This window comes from Lutjanus erythropterus, chromosome 12 (assembly GCF_056507025.1).
Source record: "Lutjanus erythropterus isolate fLutEry1 chromosome 12, fLutEry1.hap2, whole genome shotgun sequence".
NCBI classification, from domain to species: domain Eukaryota; kingdom Metazoa; phylum Chordata; class Actinopteri; order Lutjaniformes; family Lutjanidae; genus Lutjanus; species Lutjanus erythropterus.
In genome coordinates, this window is record NC_139328.1 from 13,294,990 (window position 1) to 13,308,332 (window position 13,343).

The following is a 13,343-nucleotide window of genomic DNA, read 5'->3' on the forward strand; positions in this document are numbered from 1 at the left end:
TGTACTGTGAGTTGTTAGTATTGATACACCCCTAGAAATCTTTAAAACGTTACGTCTATTTTAATGACTGCTGCAATTACTGACTGGTTCTGTTTTTATTTGTTTTATATGTTTTGTACGGTTATATTTTTTAACTGCGTACAGAGAAGAAGACATGCGTAATTTCGTTGTACCTGAGTATAATGGCAATAAAGATAATTCTGATTTTGATATGTTTTTCCTCTTATTGTATCCATGCCAGATCTCCACCGACGCCTCTATCTCTCCCTTAGTGTGTGTGTGTGTGTGTGTGTGTGTGTGTGTGTGTGTGTGTGTGTGTGTGTGTGTGTGTGTGTGTGTGTGTGTGTGTGTGAACTCTCCCTCCTCCTCCTCTCCATCAATAGCTACACCTCTCTCCCTCTCAGTCTCTCAGTGTGGTGTGTGTGAGTGGCCGTGGTGGTTCTGGTGGTTCTGCGTCTGCCTGCCTGCCCCCCAGCAGCAGCCAGTCGGCCAGCAGCCAGCAGTCGTCCCCGGACACTGGTCCAAATTGATGGCGACCACTCCAGACAGCAGCACAGACCGCAGACCGATCAGAAGACTCCGCTCCAAGAGCGACACCCCATATCTTGTTGAAGCCCGACTCTCCTTCAACCTGCGGACAGGTAGGCAGGCGTAATCCATCCATCCACCCATCCATCCACCCATTCATCCATCCATCCATCCTGCCCCTAAAATCTTTCTTATGGAGGTTTCTCCAGATGTTTTCATGTGGGTGGATTAGAGGTTGAATTATCCTAAAATACGCATCCTTTACGCGAAATTACAACATATCATCAGGCTTATATCCACGAGGACTGGTTTGAGATTCATCCCTTTACAATATATTAATGAGTAAAATATAAATATTCCTGTAAGGCAGCCAGAAATGTGCCTGAAATGTTATGCAACTTTGTAGACTGAACGCTGCTGGTGTTTCTGACGTGTCTGGCGCAAAAAGCACTGAGGGAGTTCAGATAATAAACTGCATTTTTTTTTACAGCTTTAAATGTCGTCCATGTGTGAATTTTGGTTTCGTCAGCGCTTGGTAATTGCTACCACTGTAATTCAACGCAGTTACATAATATGAAGAAGCTTCAACGTGACCTGTAGTAGCCCGTAGAGCTGTGCGACTGTGTGGCTGTAAAATCTGATGATGGGATATCCGGCTTGTTTTGTGGATTTTAATCACCGCATATTAAAACAGTTGTAATAGATCCCGCGGTGATGATGCTAGTGGAGAATTAGTCCTCTGTCTCCATCAGCCTGTACAAAGCGTGTTGCATCCCCTGTTACCATGGTGACTTGGCATTTTGTGCTGACTGAGTCAACAGGATTCAGGTTTTTTTTTCTCTCCAAGATACACGCTGCATCCAACAGACTGTTACCAAAAAATCTCAGGATGCAAGGCATTTGATGTTTGCAGTCTTATTAGTCTCATTCACAGGGATGATCTGAGTGTGCCCACATGTGTAATTACTAGAATGACATCACACAAATCCCACGCTGTTTGTTCCCTGGATTCTAATGTTCTGAAATACAGGATCCTAAATATATCAGTCCTAACAACTTTCCTTGCTCCAGCATCTCAGCTCGCTGGAGTCACACCCATCTCATCCACTCAGCAGAATGTGTGAGATGAGCACCACCACGCCAGCACTCTACTGTGGTGTTTGGATTTTGGCCAATTCAATAAGGATTTTATAGATCATGTAATGTTGGTTTTGAGGGGATGGTTTGTAGATGGTCATTTTTGTCTTGTATCTTATGTCTTTACATAACTGCGGTTTCGCTTGATCGAATGCACTAAAGTGAAGAGCTTGGTTAGAGTGTTTTCTGTGGATTTTGAGGAATGTTTATTGCTTTATGGAAAACTAACTAAACTGAAGTTCAGAGGAGTGATACACAGTCTAAACATCTGCTGTTGACAGGTGACAGAGATTTTTGGATAATAAAGGAATGTCTGTGTATAGGGCTGCAATTACAGTTAATTGCAGATTATTTTCATCATAGATTAATCAAATTTAAGATTTTTTTTCCAATCAGTCATTTAACCCTAATCCTACTAACATTATTAACATACAGGGATTACTGGCAGGGGTCCCAGGAGAGCCCAAGAATAAACTACTGTAAGAAACAGCCAGCAAAGCAAAATTTAACTTATTTTGTCTCAAAGCAACCTTTGTTGTGTAAAAAGCTCATCTTTAAAACATTCTTACTATTATTAGCATTATTATTATTATTTTAGGAAAGTTACAGTTGTGTGCATTTTGTGTACAGAGCAGTATTCAGGGTTGTCGACAGAGCAAATGAGGAAATCTGTGTCTGCTGCATGTTTGTCTGTTTCCTTCAGAATGACTTCTAATAATGCAGACACCACAATGGATTGTTCGTCAACTTCTCCGCCATATTGGACGGGGCAAGCCAGGCCTGTAAACAAGTAGAAGTAGTGTTTTTCTGGATAAAAAGCATTATAACGTTTGCAATTCTCAACTGATTTTAATTAGCCAGTTTTATATTCAAGTGTTGACGATCTAGTAAGTAAATTAGAAAATATAAACAAGTTTTTGTCCTACTGTGTGTAGATCATAAACTCTTGAATAAAACATGGCTCACTGACAGCAGACACTGAAACAAACAGTATAGTGCTTTTTAATAAGAAAAAGCAAGAAAAACAGCAGCTCCCCTGTTTACATGCATTTATTCACAGGTCAGTCTTGACCACGCTAATATGGTAGCAACTTTGACGCATCATAGCAACTGGCCAAAGCCAATGTGGCGTCTACGTACAGTATAACGTGTCTTATACCCCTGCCCCCTGATAGTGTGTAATACTCTAAATTAGTACCCATGGCAGACATGAACTTAATAAATAGTCCCACATATTAAAACTTCATAGTCACAATTAGGTGCTTTTGATTGAGGTCCTCCAAGTCAGGATCCCAATATAATGGTAAAGAAATTAGTGATATGAAGTCATTAGAACAAACTGATTAACAATTTCATGAAATATTTGAATGACAGAATATAGCAGCTCTGAAATCTTCAAATGTCATGAAAAAGTACATCACACCTCCCCAGTGACATCTTTGAATTGTTTATTTTGTCCCACTAATATGCCAAAAATCTCCACCATATTCAGTTTCAAACGGATAAAAAAAGAAAGGCAACAAATCTTCATCACACTTGAAAAGCTGCCAGCAAATCAATGAATCAGCTAATCATGTCAGCACCCATGTGGGTAACACTTTCCAATAAGGGCACACATCATATACTTAAATGATACTTAACTGATCAATGACTCATGATGAGTTGATGCATGAATTAGTGCAGGATGTATCATGAATTCCTGTTACTCACCAGTAACAAATGATCAAGTCACTATGACTTTGTGTGATTAGTTTACACTTAGATCATCAGTTAAGAAATGTTAATTCACAGTTACTTCATAGATTAATGGAGATGCATCAAGTTAGTTGGGATTCCAGTTACGAAAAAGTTTATATCAGACCCACTTATTCGTATGTCATGCAACTGTGGTAATGTTTATCATACACATGTTTATATCCGATGACCAGTAAGATTAATGGGAACAGGTGCCGTTCTGCTGTCAGAGAGGCTGAGCGAACAAATGGACCTGAAATAAACTTTTATCTTACTGGATTCAAGATAATTTGATCGTATATCAATATAAGAAGTAACTGTGAAATAATGTTGCTGAACTGATTATCCATTAAGTGTAACCTAATCCCATAAAGTCATAGTGTCAAGTTATGTTTTAAGAATATGTACAGTTTCACCACTTCAGAGAGACTGATGCATCAACCCAGAGGCACTGCAAATGATGTGAATAGATTACAGATAACAAACATTTGTAAATATTGTGAAAGCCATTCAGCATCAGTGCCTTATTTCATTATTTTTATACATTTCCTCACATTAAATGCTAACAAAGCTGTCTTGGCTCAACATCAGGTAATGTATATATTTTATCATTTACCATCAGACCACTCAGTTTTACTTTAAAGTACAGTTATATTGAATTCTGCAATCTTTTTAAATAGCCTTTCATCAGGGACTTATAATAAAGCTACTGCAGCTAAAAGCAAAATGCAAGTAACTAGTTTTATCATTTATTATCTCACCACATTTTGGACTAAAAGTGAACCAAAATGTACTGTACAGTTAGCAAATACTCAGCACTGTTAATCATCACCATACCCTGTGCTTCTACTCCACCAGCATCATCAGATTAGTAAATAGCTTTATAACCAAATGATTAGAAAATAGACAAGCCATCTGTAAACTGTTAATAGGTTTTACTAAGTACAGTTTGTGTTACGAGGACAGTACCAGTCCAGACTCTCTGGAGGTTTTGGATCACAGGGTCATCAGTTTAATCGTAAAGTGGCTGCGCCTCTCTCCGGTGCAGCTGCTCAGTGGCCGACCATGTAGCTGCTGTACTGACAGCTCCCAGGTGTGTGATGTGAACCCGCGCGCTGCTGGCAAAGAGCAAGAGTGTTCAGTTGTGTTTTCCTGCATGACTGAATGTTGAATAAAAAAAAAAAAGGCCTCCCAGCGTGTTTATCTCAGATAAGCCTCTGTAGTTCTGAGGTCCTCTTGCCAATGAGCGTTTGGCCTGTGGAGACAAGCTTGTTGTCAATGGCCAGGACACTGTCATTCGTCTCTTTGCTCGCTTTTTTATATTCCCCTACTCTACAACAAGCTCACACAAAGCATGAAGATGGTACGGGGGCGATTTGTACAACAGTGCTGTTGACTCACTTCCACCTGAAGAAGAAGTGGAGCAGGATTTAGCTTGCTTATTGCCAAGGAAACCAAAAGTCTCATGGTTGTGTGCCCAGGTGCTTAATAATGATAAATGACCAGAGCTGCCAAGGATGTGAAACAAGAACTAAGCAATTACCTCGGTGTAGCTCTGGACAAGACAGTGGCTTTAGTTTCATTTTGTTATGTTTTCTAAAACACAGCCTAATATTCTACACAGATCATAATTAGGTTGGGTTTCACCAAAAAAAGATTAATGATTAGTTCTAATAAGAGTTTAGCAAAAACCGAGGAAATAAAAGCAGTAAATCCAGATTTAAAGTCAGTATGGAGATGCTTGCTTACCCACATGAAAATCAATAAAAACCTAATTTGGGTTGTCAGACTGTGACAGACTTTATAAGATTAATAATTCCCAAAAAAAAAGTATGAGAATTTTGCTATTTCAATAAATCCACAACAAAACCTTCCTTGTGATTTGAGAGCAACCAATCACATCAGCATCACTGATCAGGCCATTAGATCAGCGCCGCCTGTAAAGTGGTGACGCAGTAGATGTGGGGCTTTTGTTTTGACGGGCAGGAATGGAAGGAGTGATTGTGCAAGAGGCTGTTACTGACTCCATGTGAAGCGACACACTGCTGCCGTCTTGTTCAGACAACGGCGCCTCCTGTGTATTGAGGTGGACAGGTCATAGTTTTGCCATGCAGTGTAATATCCTGTCCCCTTCGCAGGTTGTTTCAGTATATACAATATTTCTTTTCAGAATACAATCATTTTAAAGTTGCTGTACAATATTGCTGTATTTTCCATCACTCCTGTTAGGACCTAGTTAATATAAAAGGCTGTAAACTGCCACAATAACTTATGGCTGTTTTGTGTTCTGTAATGAAACGTTACACTGTTAGCTAGCTAAAAAGTTAACAAAACAATGCATTGTTTGTTAGCTTGTTAAAAAGTTAGTTAGCCTTATTAGCCCACTCTTGATGTCTTGGCAGAGACTCCACAAGTTAAGAATTTAAAGTTAAGCTCAGATTTAAAACAGGTCGGTGCAACCAGCCGTAGTATGCAAAGAGGGAGACGAGGGGAAGCTAGATTAATGTTTTGTGAGCAGACAAACATATTGTGGAGCCACTGAAAATTTTATGACTGTATCCACGTTTTCATCAATGAGCTGCTGCTTCACAGAGAGCAGAGAACACTTTAATATCTAACACAGTCACAGTCAGTTATAATCAAGACACTGCCAGTCTGGCTTCTGCTTCAGTGAGGCCGAGTTGTGTAATTCGTTTTGATCCGCGTGCTGAGTTTGTGTGTGTGTGATCATTTGGAGATGAGTCGAAGGTTCGAAGCCAACTTGACTGTTCAGTGTTTAAACAGCTGATGCTGTGCTTCATTCCCTGATGCTGAGACTGAGCTTAGTTAGTCCATACATGGATCACTGGTGTCTGTTGGGATTCAGTCTCTCCTCTGCTGCATGTTTGACTCTTGCAGGAACAAGGCTTGTAGCATACAAATGACAGATCCTCTGTGGGCTTCTAATGGAATCAGAGCGCACGTATGAAACATTGCTTTATTGCATTGACCTGTTTAGCGTCTGCACTAATCTAATTTGGCCAACAGTTAAATGGCCCTGCACACAGTCACAGCGACATAACGATGTAATGGCATCATTTACTGTGCAGCTATCAGCGGTTGTGTCACCTGTCATAAAGCATTAGAGGATGGAGGTGTAGATGGGTGGTTGGCCTATTTCACAGGTTTGATTTCAATCATTACACGCACTCACATACACACCCACACACACACTGTCATCTGGACTAACAGCTGAGAGATTACAGTGTTTGTGGAACTTGAATCGTTATTGTTTACCTATGAATTTTAAGCCAAAAAGCAGAGTCATGCGTGTGTATTTGTGTGTGTATATCAGTGTGCATGTTTGTGAGTACCAGGCGTGCATGCGTGTTGGTCCCTTGTTAGTGCGATGTGCCTGTGTTGCTTGCTGACACAGCATCCGTCTCACAAGAAGAGGTTGTCTGCTTGTTTTTATTTTCCCATCATTCAGCAGCTCAACTACAGCCCCATCTGCTTTCTGTCTGCACACTCACGCAAGAAGCTCTCCCAATTACAGGAGCTGGCTCTTTTGATTTTCCACTAACATCCTCCTACCAAAGAGACCAGACATCTTTGTTGGGTTTTCTTACATCTTTTCTCACACACTCCATCTAACCTTTTAACTCTGTGTCCTCTATCCTGTCTTATTCGACTCCTTTTGGTAATACTCCTTAGTTGATAATATAACAGGCTTAATGTCTGTCTGGTGCAATAACAGTTAGTGTTTACAGTACAGCTGTGCTGTGAATGCTGCAAATTCATACTTTTATATTGTGATTTAATCAACCATATATAAAGAGTTAAATGTTTTATTATTGTGTAAACAGATGAAAGTAAAATTTTTGAAATCACATACTAAGATTAATGTGACTGCTATCAAATTTGGGCATGTTATTTGCAGGGGACTTCAATAATGCAACATTTGATGGGCATAGCCGGCTTCAGGATTTTTCCTCTCACGGTGGCAAGGGGGGTCTGGACCAGTGTGTGGGTTGCTAAGGAAACAGTCAATTTTAGAATTACTTTATGAGGAAGTTCTCTTTTTTTCAATGAAAGCAAGAATGACACACTGCAAAATTGATATAAATGTAGTTTTTCATTGAATTTGGACAAAGAAAATAAAGCTATGAGTCTAATGCAACTGGTCACAAGCAATGACAAACATGTCTTCCACGTGCAAAAGTGAAAGACTCTGACACTTCACAGCGCCTGTGCAATAACACAATTCATCTAAAATGCAACAACAAGAAGTTCAGCTATTCCACATGCATAAAACTGTGCACTGGTAATAATATTTCAGATGCAATGGCTATCCAATGTTAATAATGCAGCCAGAATAGAAGTGCAGTGCATTTAGCCTGTTTACTCCGCACACACGTGTGAAATGAACTAGCTTTCACCACAGTCTTAGTGATTATATTGCTATTGCAAAAAAAACCTTGTAGACTTATGATATACAATACATGCGTCCTTGTGTTTGTGACAGCACAGGATGTGAACAATAATGGTGTGCTCCTCGGCTGAACTGTAATGTTAGCACCACTGAGCAAGCTAGCACTGTGATACAGTTGGCAGGTGTAGTTTGGTAGATAGAAAGTCTCAGTGAGTAACCATGATTTCTGGACAGAAAGTTTTTCACAGAATTTTTTTTGGCACTTTGAGCACCACAAACTGAGTGTCATCTAGTTCCATTATATTCAAAAGAAGGCGGACATCCAGGGGTGTAAATACAGACAGTGCGGTGTGGTTGTACCAGGGCCATGGGGTGGGGGGATAGAGAGAGAGCGACTCCTCCAAAAGTGTTGGGCAAAAAAAATGTGCTCGTGATTCAGATTAACACCTCAGAAATGTGTAAAGAAGAAATCATGTTAAATTAAAAATGGTGCCATTTGTTATATATGCCTTTGAAAAGGCAAGCCCATCTCCATCATGCTTATTATTTTCTTTTTCTTTTCTTTATTTTTTTTGGTTTTGGCTTTTTTTTATTATTGTGCTAAAATGAGTAAATTAATCAGTAATCTAGGGAAGCTTTGTTTACTTTTAATAAAGTCAGAGATGTTCTCTAAATAGAGCTTGTGTCTAGCCATGCCAGAATTATTTGGCTACAGCTCATAAATACTATATTTAAGAATTATGTAGCATATTGCAATTTAAAATGGTGCTTATACAATTTGATATTCATTCGGTTGTGCTCCAGCATATTGGACATTTAACACAGCACATCCACCTAACATATGTTAATTGTGCTGAAACAGCTGGATGCTGTGTGCAGTGTCGAGGTGTAGGGATGCTGATGGCTGGAGCTCCCACCATTATACCTGGTCTGAATGCAAATAGACGAAGCTGAAGCCCAGACATGGCTGCATTGCAGTTGTTGTAGGATACATAATATAGGGTACTTCCCTTGCAGATGAGTGTTTGCATCTTATACATACACAAGGTGCAGACAATGTGTTAAAATTCAAATTTGTCAAGTACAAAGATGCAAGTTTGAGACCACAGTATTTAGAAAATGTACATGCACTCTCTGTCTCACAATCCAATGTTCAAATCTGGCTCTGTGTTGCAGCCACATTAAGCTAAAAAAAGCTAAACTCAACTCATTCACCACCCACCACTCCCTGCATCTCTTTCTTTCTCTCTCCCTGCTGCTGCTCTGTGTTGCAATCCCTGCGTACTGTAAGCACTACTGTCCCAAAGAGTGCAATCAATACACACCAGATGCATGGTGGGATGGGACAAATTTCTGCTGCAGAGCTCTGTGTGCCGGCAGTGGATTTGCAGTATGTCGAACACTTCATACAAGCACTGGGGCAGATTTAATTGTGGCTTCTCTTAACAGGACGTGCAGATATTTATATTGTGTCTCTTTACTCTGTTAATCATTTGCACTTGTTGCACCAATAAAGATGAATTTAATCTAAGATTAGTCGTAATCAGAGTTTAGCAAAACCATGTTTGAAATGAGTAAATCCAGTGCCTTGTTGCACAGTTATAATCTCTGTTTAGTAAATCCAAGTTTATTGATGTGAACTGGAATAATTAAGTCAAGCTTAATCAATATGGAGATGCTTGACCAAATAAACACACAAAATAGAGTGCTATTGGGACTTGGCATAAAAAAAAGGGGGGGGGGGTGTTAACTTTACCCTGTTCTATAAATGGAAAACAAACAAACAAAACTGTTGCATTTTTTGCAAGCTAGCTAGCTTTACTAACTAGCTAATAAGATAATAAGATGTTACATTGTCTTCTAGAAAAAAGTTAAATCACTTCAAGTGTGATAGTAAATTTAATACTAGACATTTTACATTTTAAAGTGGAGTAAAAACTAAACTGAGGTTTAAATGATTTACTCAGGTTTAAAAATTAATCCTTCACCCAGCCTTAGAGATGATTCATATATGCACTCATATGGAAGAAAGTCTAGTCAGATGATCCGTTTTTTTGTTGGAATTCAAACGAGAGCTAAATGTGACTGCAAGGTCAAGATGAAGCAGAATTTGCAATCAGCAACTCAGGCTGTCAGTCTGGTTTTCAAAGAGAAAGTGAATTTCAGATTAACTAGTTGGGCCGGTGCCAGTGCAGAGGCTGCTGAATCTGTAATGTTTTGAGCTGTTTGTAGCAACACTAGAGGCTATTAGCAAAAGTGTTTAACAAAGTGGTGATAATTAGTGGCAAGAGATTTCAGTTCTCTGTCTCCCAAACACACACAGTCACAGCACATGGCTGACATTTCACACATTTCATCAGAGGATGGACTAACAGCCGTGCATCTCAGAAGGCAACCAAGCATCCATCTTCCCTACTCGGTTGCACGTATGCCTTGGCGTGCTGAGGCATCCTGGGTCTGAATAAAACATGAGTGGGTAAATCAGAGCAAAAAATAGCAATGCTATATCCAGGACCCATACTGGATGCTCCTGCTGCATGAAAGTTCAATCAACCATCAGTGTCACCCGGCCAGAAAACCTGCCAACCTCGGTAGCACAGATGGTTCAAAGAAAACGACAGACAGGTGTCTTCTATGAGAGCCCGCAGGAAGCTGCATCTTCCCAGAATCCCTCTCTCCCTCGCTGCTTTCTTTTCATCTCTCTCTCTGCCACACTTGGAAGTGTGGGAAAGGCTCCTCCTGGCTGTGATGCGCTTTTCCACACGCCAGCTGAGAAATAACGCCTTTCTCAAAAGCCTCCCAAGCTGAAGAAAGCTGCATGACGATGTGCTTATGGGTCATATTTATAGTAAGTGTGGCAGCACGTTGGGCAGAGAGGGGTAAAGATACTGCTGCAATCTGAGCTGAGAGGCAGCATTACCAAGGAGCAATTACACTGGTGGAGGAGAGAGCTCCGCCTGAATCACTGTTACTCTTTAATGCTGGTTTGACTGAATTTAAAGCAACATGCAAAAAATTCTGTTAAGGAAATAAAACAAAAGAGGCAGCACACTGGATCTGGCTTGTTGCCTAAAGGATGGGTGGGTAATATCCCTGATATCTACAACAACCAGAGATGGCAAGTAACTAAGTACAAATACTTTGTTACTATACTTCAGTGCATTTTTCAAATATCTGTGCTTTACTTGAGCATTACTTTTTCTGACTTACATTTTCAAAAGAGGCGTGTTACTTTAGTTTTAAAGCATGAAAACAATGTAAAACTTGTAACAAGACAAGCATGACGTAAAAAACATAACAGGAAGGAAATTACATAACAAGATGAATATTACGTAAAAGATGCAACAAGACAAAAATGATTGAAAAGATGTAACAAGATGACAATGACTGACAAGAGGAAAACAATATACAAGATGTAAAAGGACGAAAAATGACATTGCATGGCATGGCAGATGAAAATGACTAAAGGATGCAACAAAAATACGATGGAAAAGGTGCGACAAGACGAAAATGACAGAACAACACATAATAAGCACAATAAAATTATGTAAAAACACGTAACAATACAAAAACGACATGACAAGCTGCAACAAGACAAAAATTATGTAAAAGATGTAACAAGACGACAACAAAATAACAAGATGAAAACGACATAAAAGATGTAAGAAGACAAAAACAAGATAATGGGCATAACAGGATGTACCAAGCAGAAGATTAGATAAAAAAAAAAAAAAAGGTAACAGGACGTAACAAAAGGAAATGGAGAACGGAGAGAGAGATTCTTCAATGGATTAAAGGCTTTTAATTTAATTTGCACAGAAACAGACATGTACTTTTTCCACTTTTACTTATTAAAGAGGAGTTGTTTTTTTTAAACAACAACTATCTGTACTTCTACTTGAGTAAAGGCTGTATGTACTTTTGACACCTCTGCTGGTCTGAGTGAATTCAAAGCAATGTTCGATAAAGTCTGTTGAGTAAATAAAACAACAAAGGCAGCACACTCTATCCAGCCTGTTGCCTGAAGGACTGGTGGATGATATCCCTGACATCTAACAACAAAAAAACATGTGTTCTCAGCGAGATAATAACGAGGCAGATGGGGGCCAAACGATGGGCATCCATTAAGTGAATATGATGAATGTGTACAGACTGGCATTTGTTGCTGGCGTCACCAGTGTGGCTCCCATAGTGCACCAGCTCTTAAGGACGTTTCTGCTGAGTAAGAGACTTTATACAGAGTCAGAATCTCTTCCACGCTGCTGCAAACCAGGGATTCAATTCAATCAAAGCTGCATTGCACCACTCAGCAGTCCTTCAAAATTGTATCTTATTTCTAATGATAAAAATCTGGATGGATTCTGATTCTTAGACTTACACACTTACGACACTTTATATTAAGGTGCCTAGTTAAGAGGTAATAAGTCCCTTATAAGATGCTTGTTAACATTAATATGTGTTAATAAGATTATATAAGTGTTAATAATAGCATAATAAACATCTTTATTAGTAGACTATAATACATTTATTAACATTAACAAGAAACTTGTTTAAAGTTTATAGACTGCTTCAGAATGTTAATAAAAGCTCTTATAATTGTTTACAAACACATTTATCAAATTTAACAAACTATATCTATTATGTCATTGTTAATCCTTTACTAAGCTTTTGTTGTAGCTTTATTAAGATTTCTACATACTTTATTAAGCATTTATTAGCTGTTAGCTAAGCATTTTGGGGGAACCTGAACATAGGTGTGAACAATGCTTATTGAAGTTAATTAATCCTTTATTATGTGATTATTAACAGTTAACCATGACTTTATCATATCATCAAGAGCATAATAAAGGATTAATTATCCTCAGTAAACACGGTTCACACTTTAGATCAAGTACCCCCAGTGAGCTGTTAATACATGCACAGTTAACTGCTAATAAATGCATAATAAAGTATGTAGAAATCTTAATAATGCAACAAGAAATGACATAATAGGTTAATTAATTAAACTCAATAAATGTGTTTGTAACATTCTTAAGCAGTCTAAGATCTATTAACAGATTTCTTATAGTTTTCTAATGGCTTGTAATCTACCAATCAGCATGTTTATTAAGCTATTATTATCACATATCTAGTTTTACTAACACCTTTTAATGTTAATAAACATCTTATAAGGGACTAAATACCTGTTAGTATACACTTTACAGACACCATAGTGTTACCACCATGTTTGGTTACTGCAGCTACACCACTCGATGTTTGCTAATCCTCAAAAATTTTGGCAAAATGTAAACCACAAAAGAATAATATTTAATCCTTCATTTTAGACAAGCATTGCCATTCAGTACTTTTTAGCATTTAAAGATTTCAGTGTTAGTTGTCATACCATGTCTGACCTATCAATCAATATGGAATAAACACTACTTATTATGTTATACAAGTAGTGTGACGCTTATTTCGGAGTGAAGCTTTTCAAATGAATCAGAGATGTACTGTGTGTGTATGCTGCACACAGAACATTATGGTAAATTATGCT

General features: G+C 38.7%; 1 protein-coding gene across 1 annotated transcript in view; it reads left to right on the top strand.

The window, feature by feature from the left end:
- The first annotated feature begins 417 nt into the window (after positions 1–417).
- LOC146317710 (phosphatase and actin regulator 1-like) overlaps positions 418–13,343 on the top strand; it is a 66,803-nt gene continuing 53,877 nt past the window's right edge. Inside the window, exon 1 of the mRNA XM_084732248.1 lies at positions 418–641. Within this exon, the coding sequence (XP_084588374.1) occupies positions 530–641 (112 nt within the window). The 5' untranslated portion in view covers positions 418–529. The remainder of the gene's footprint in view (positions 642–13,343) is intronic.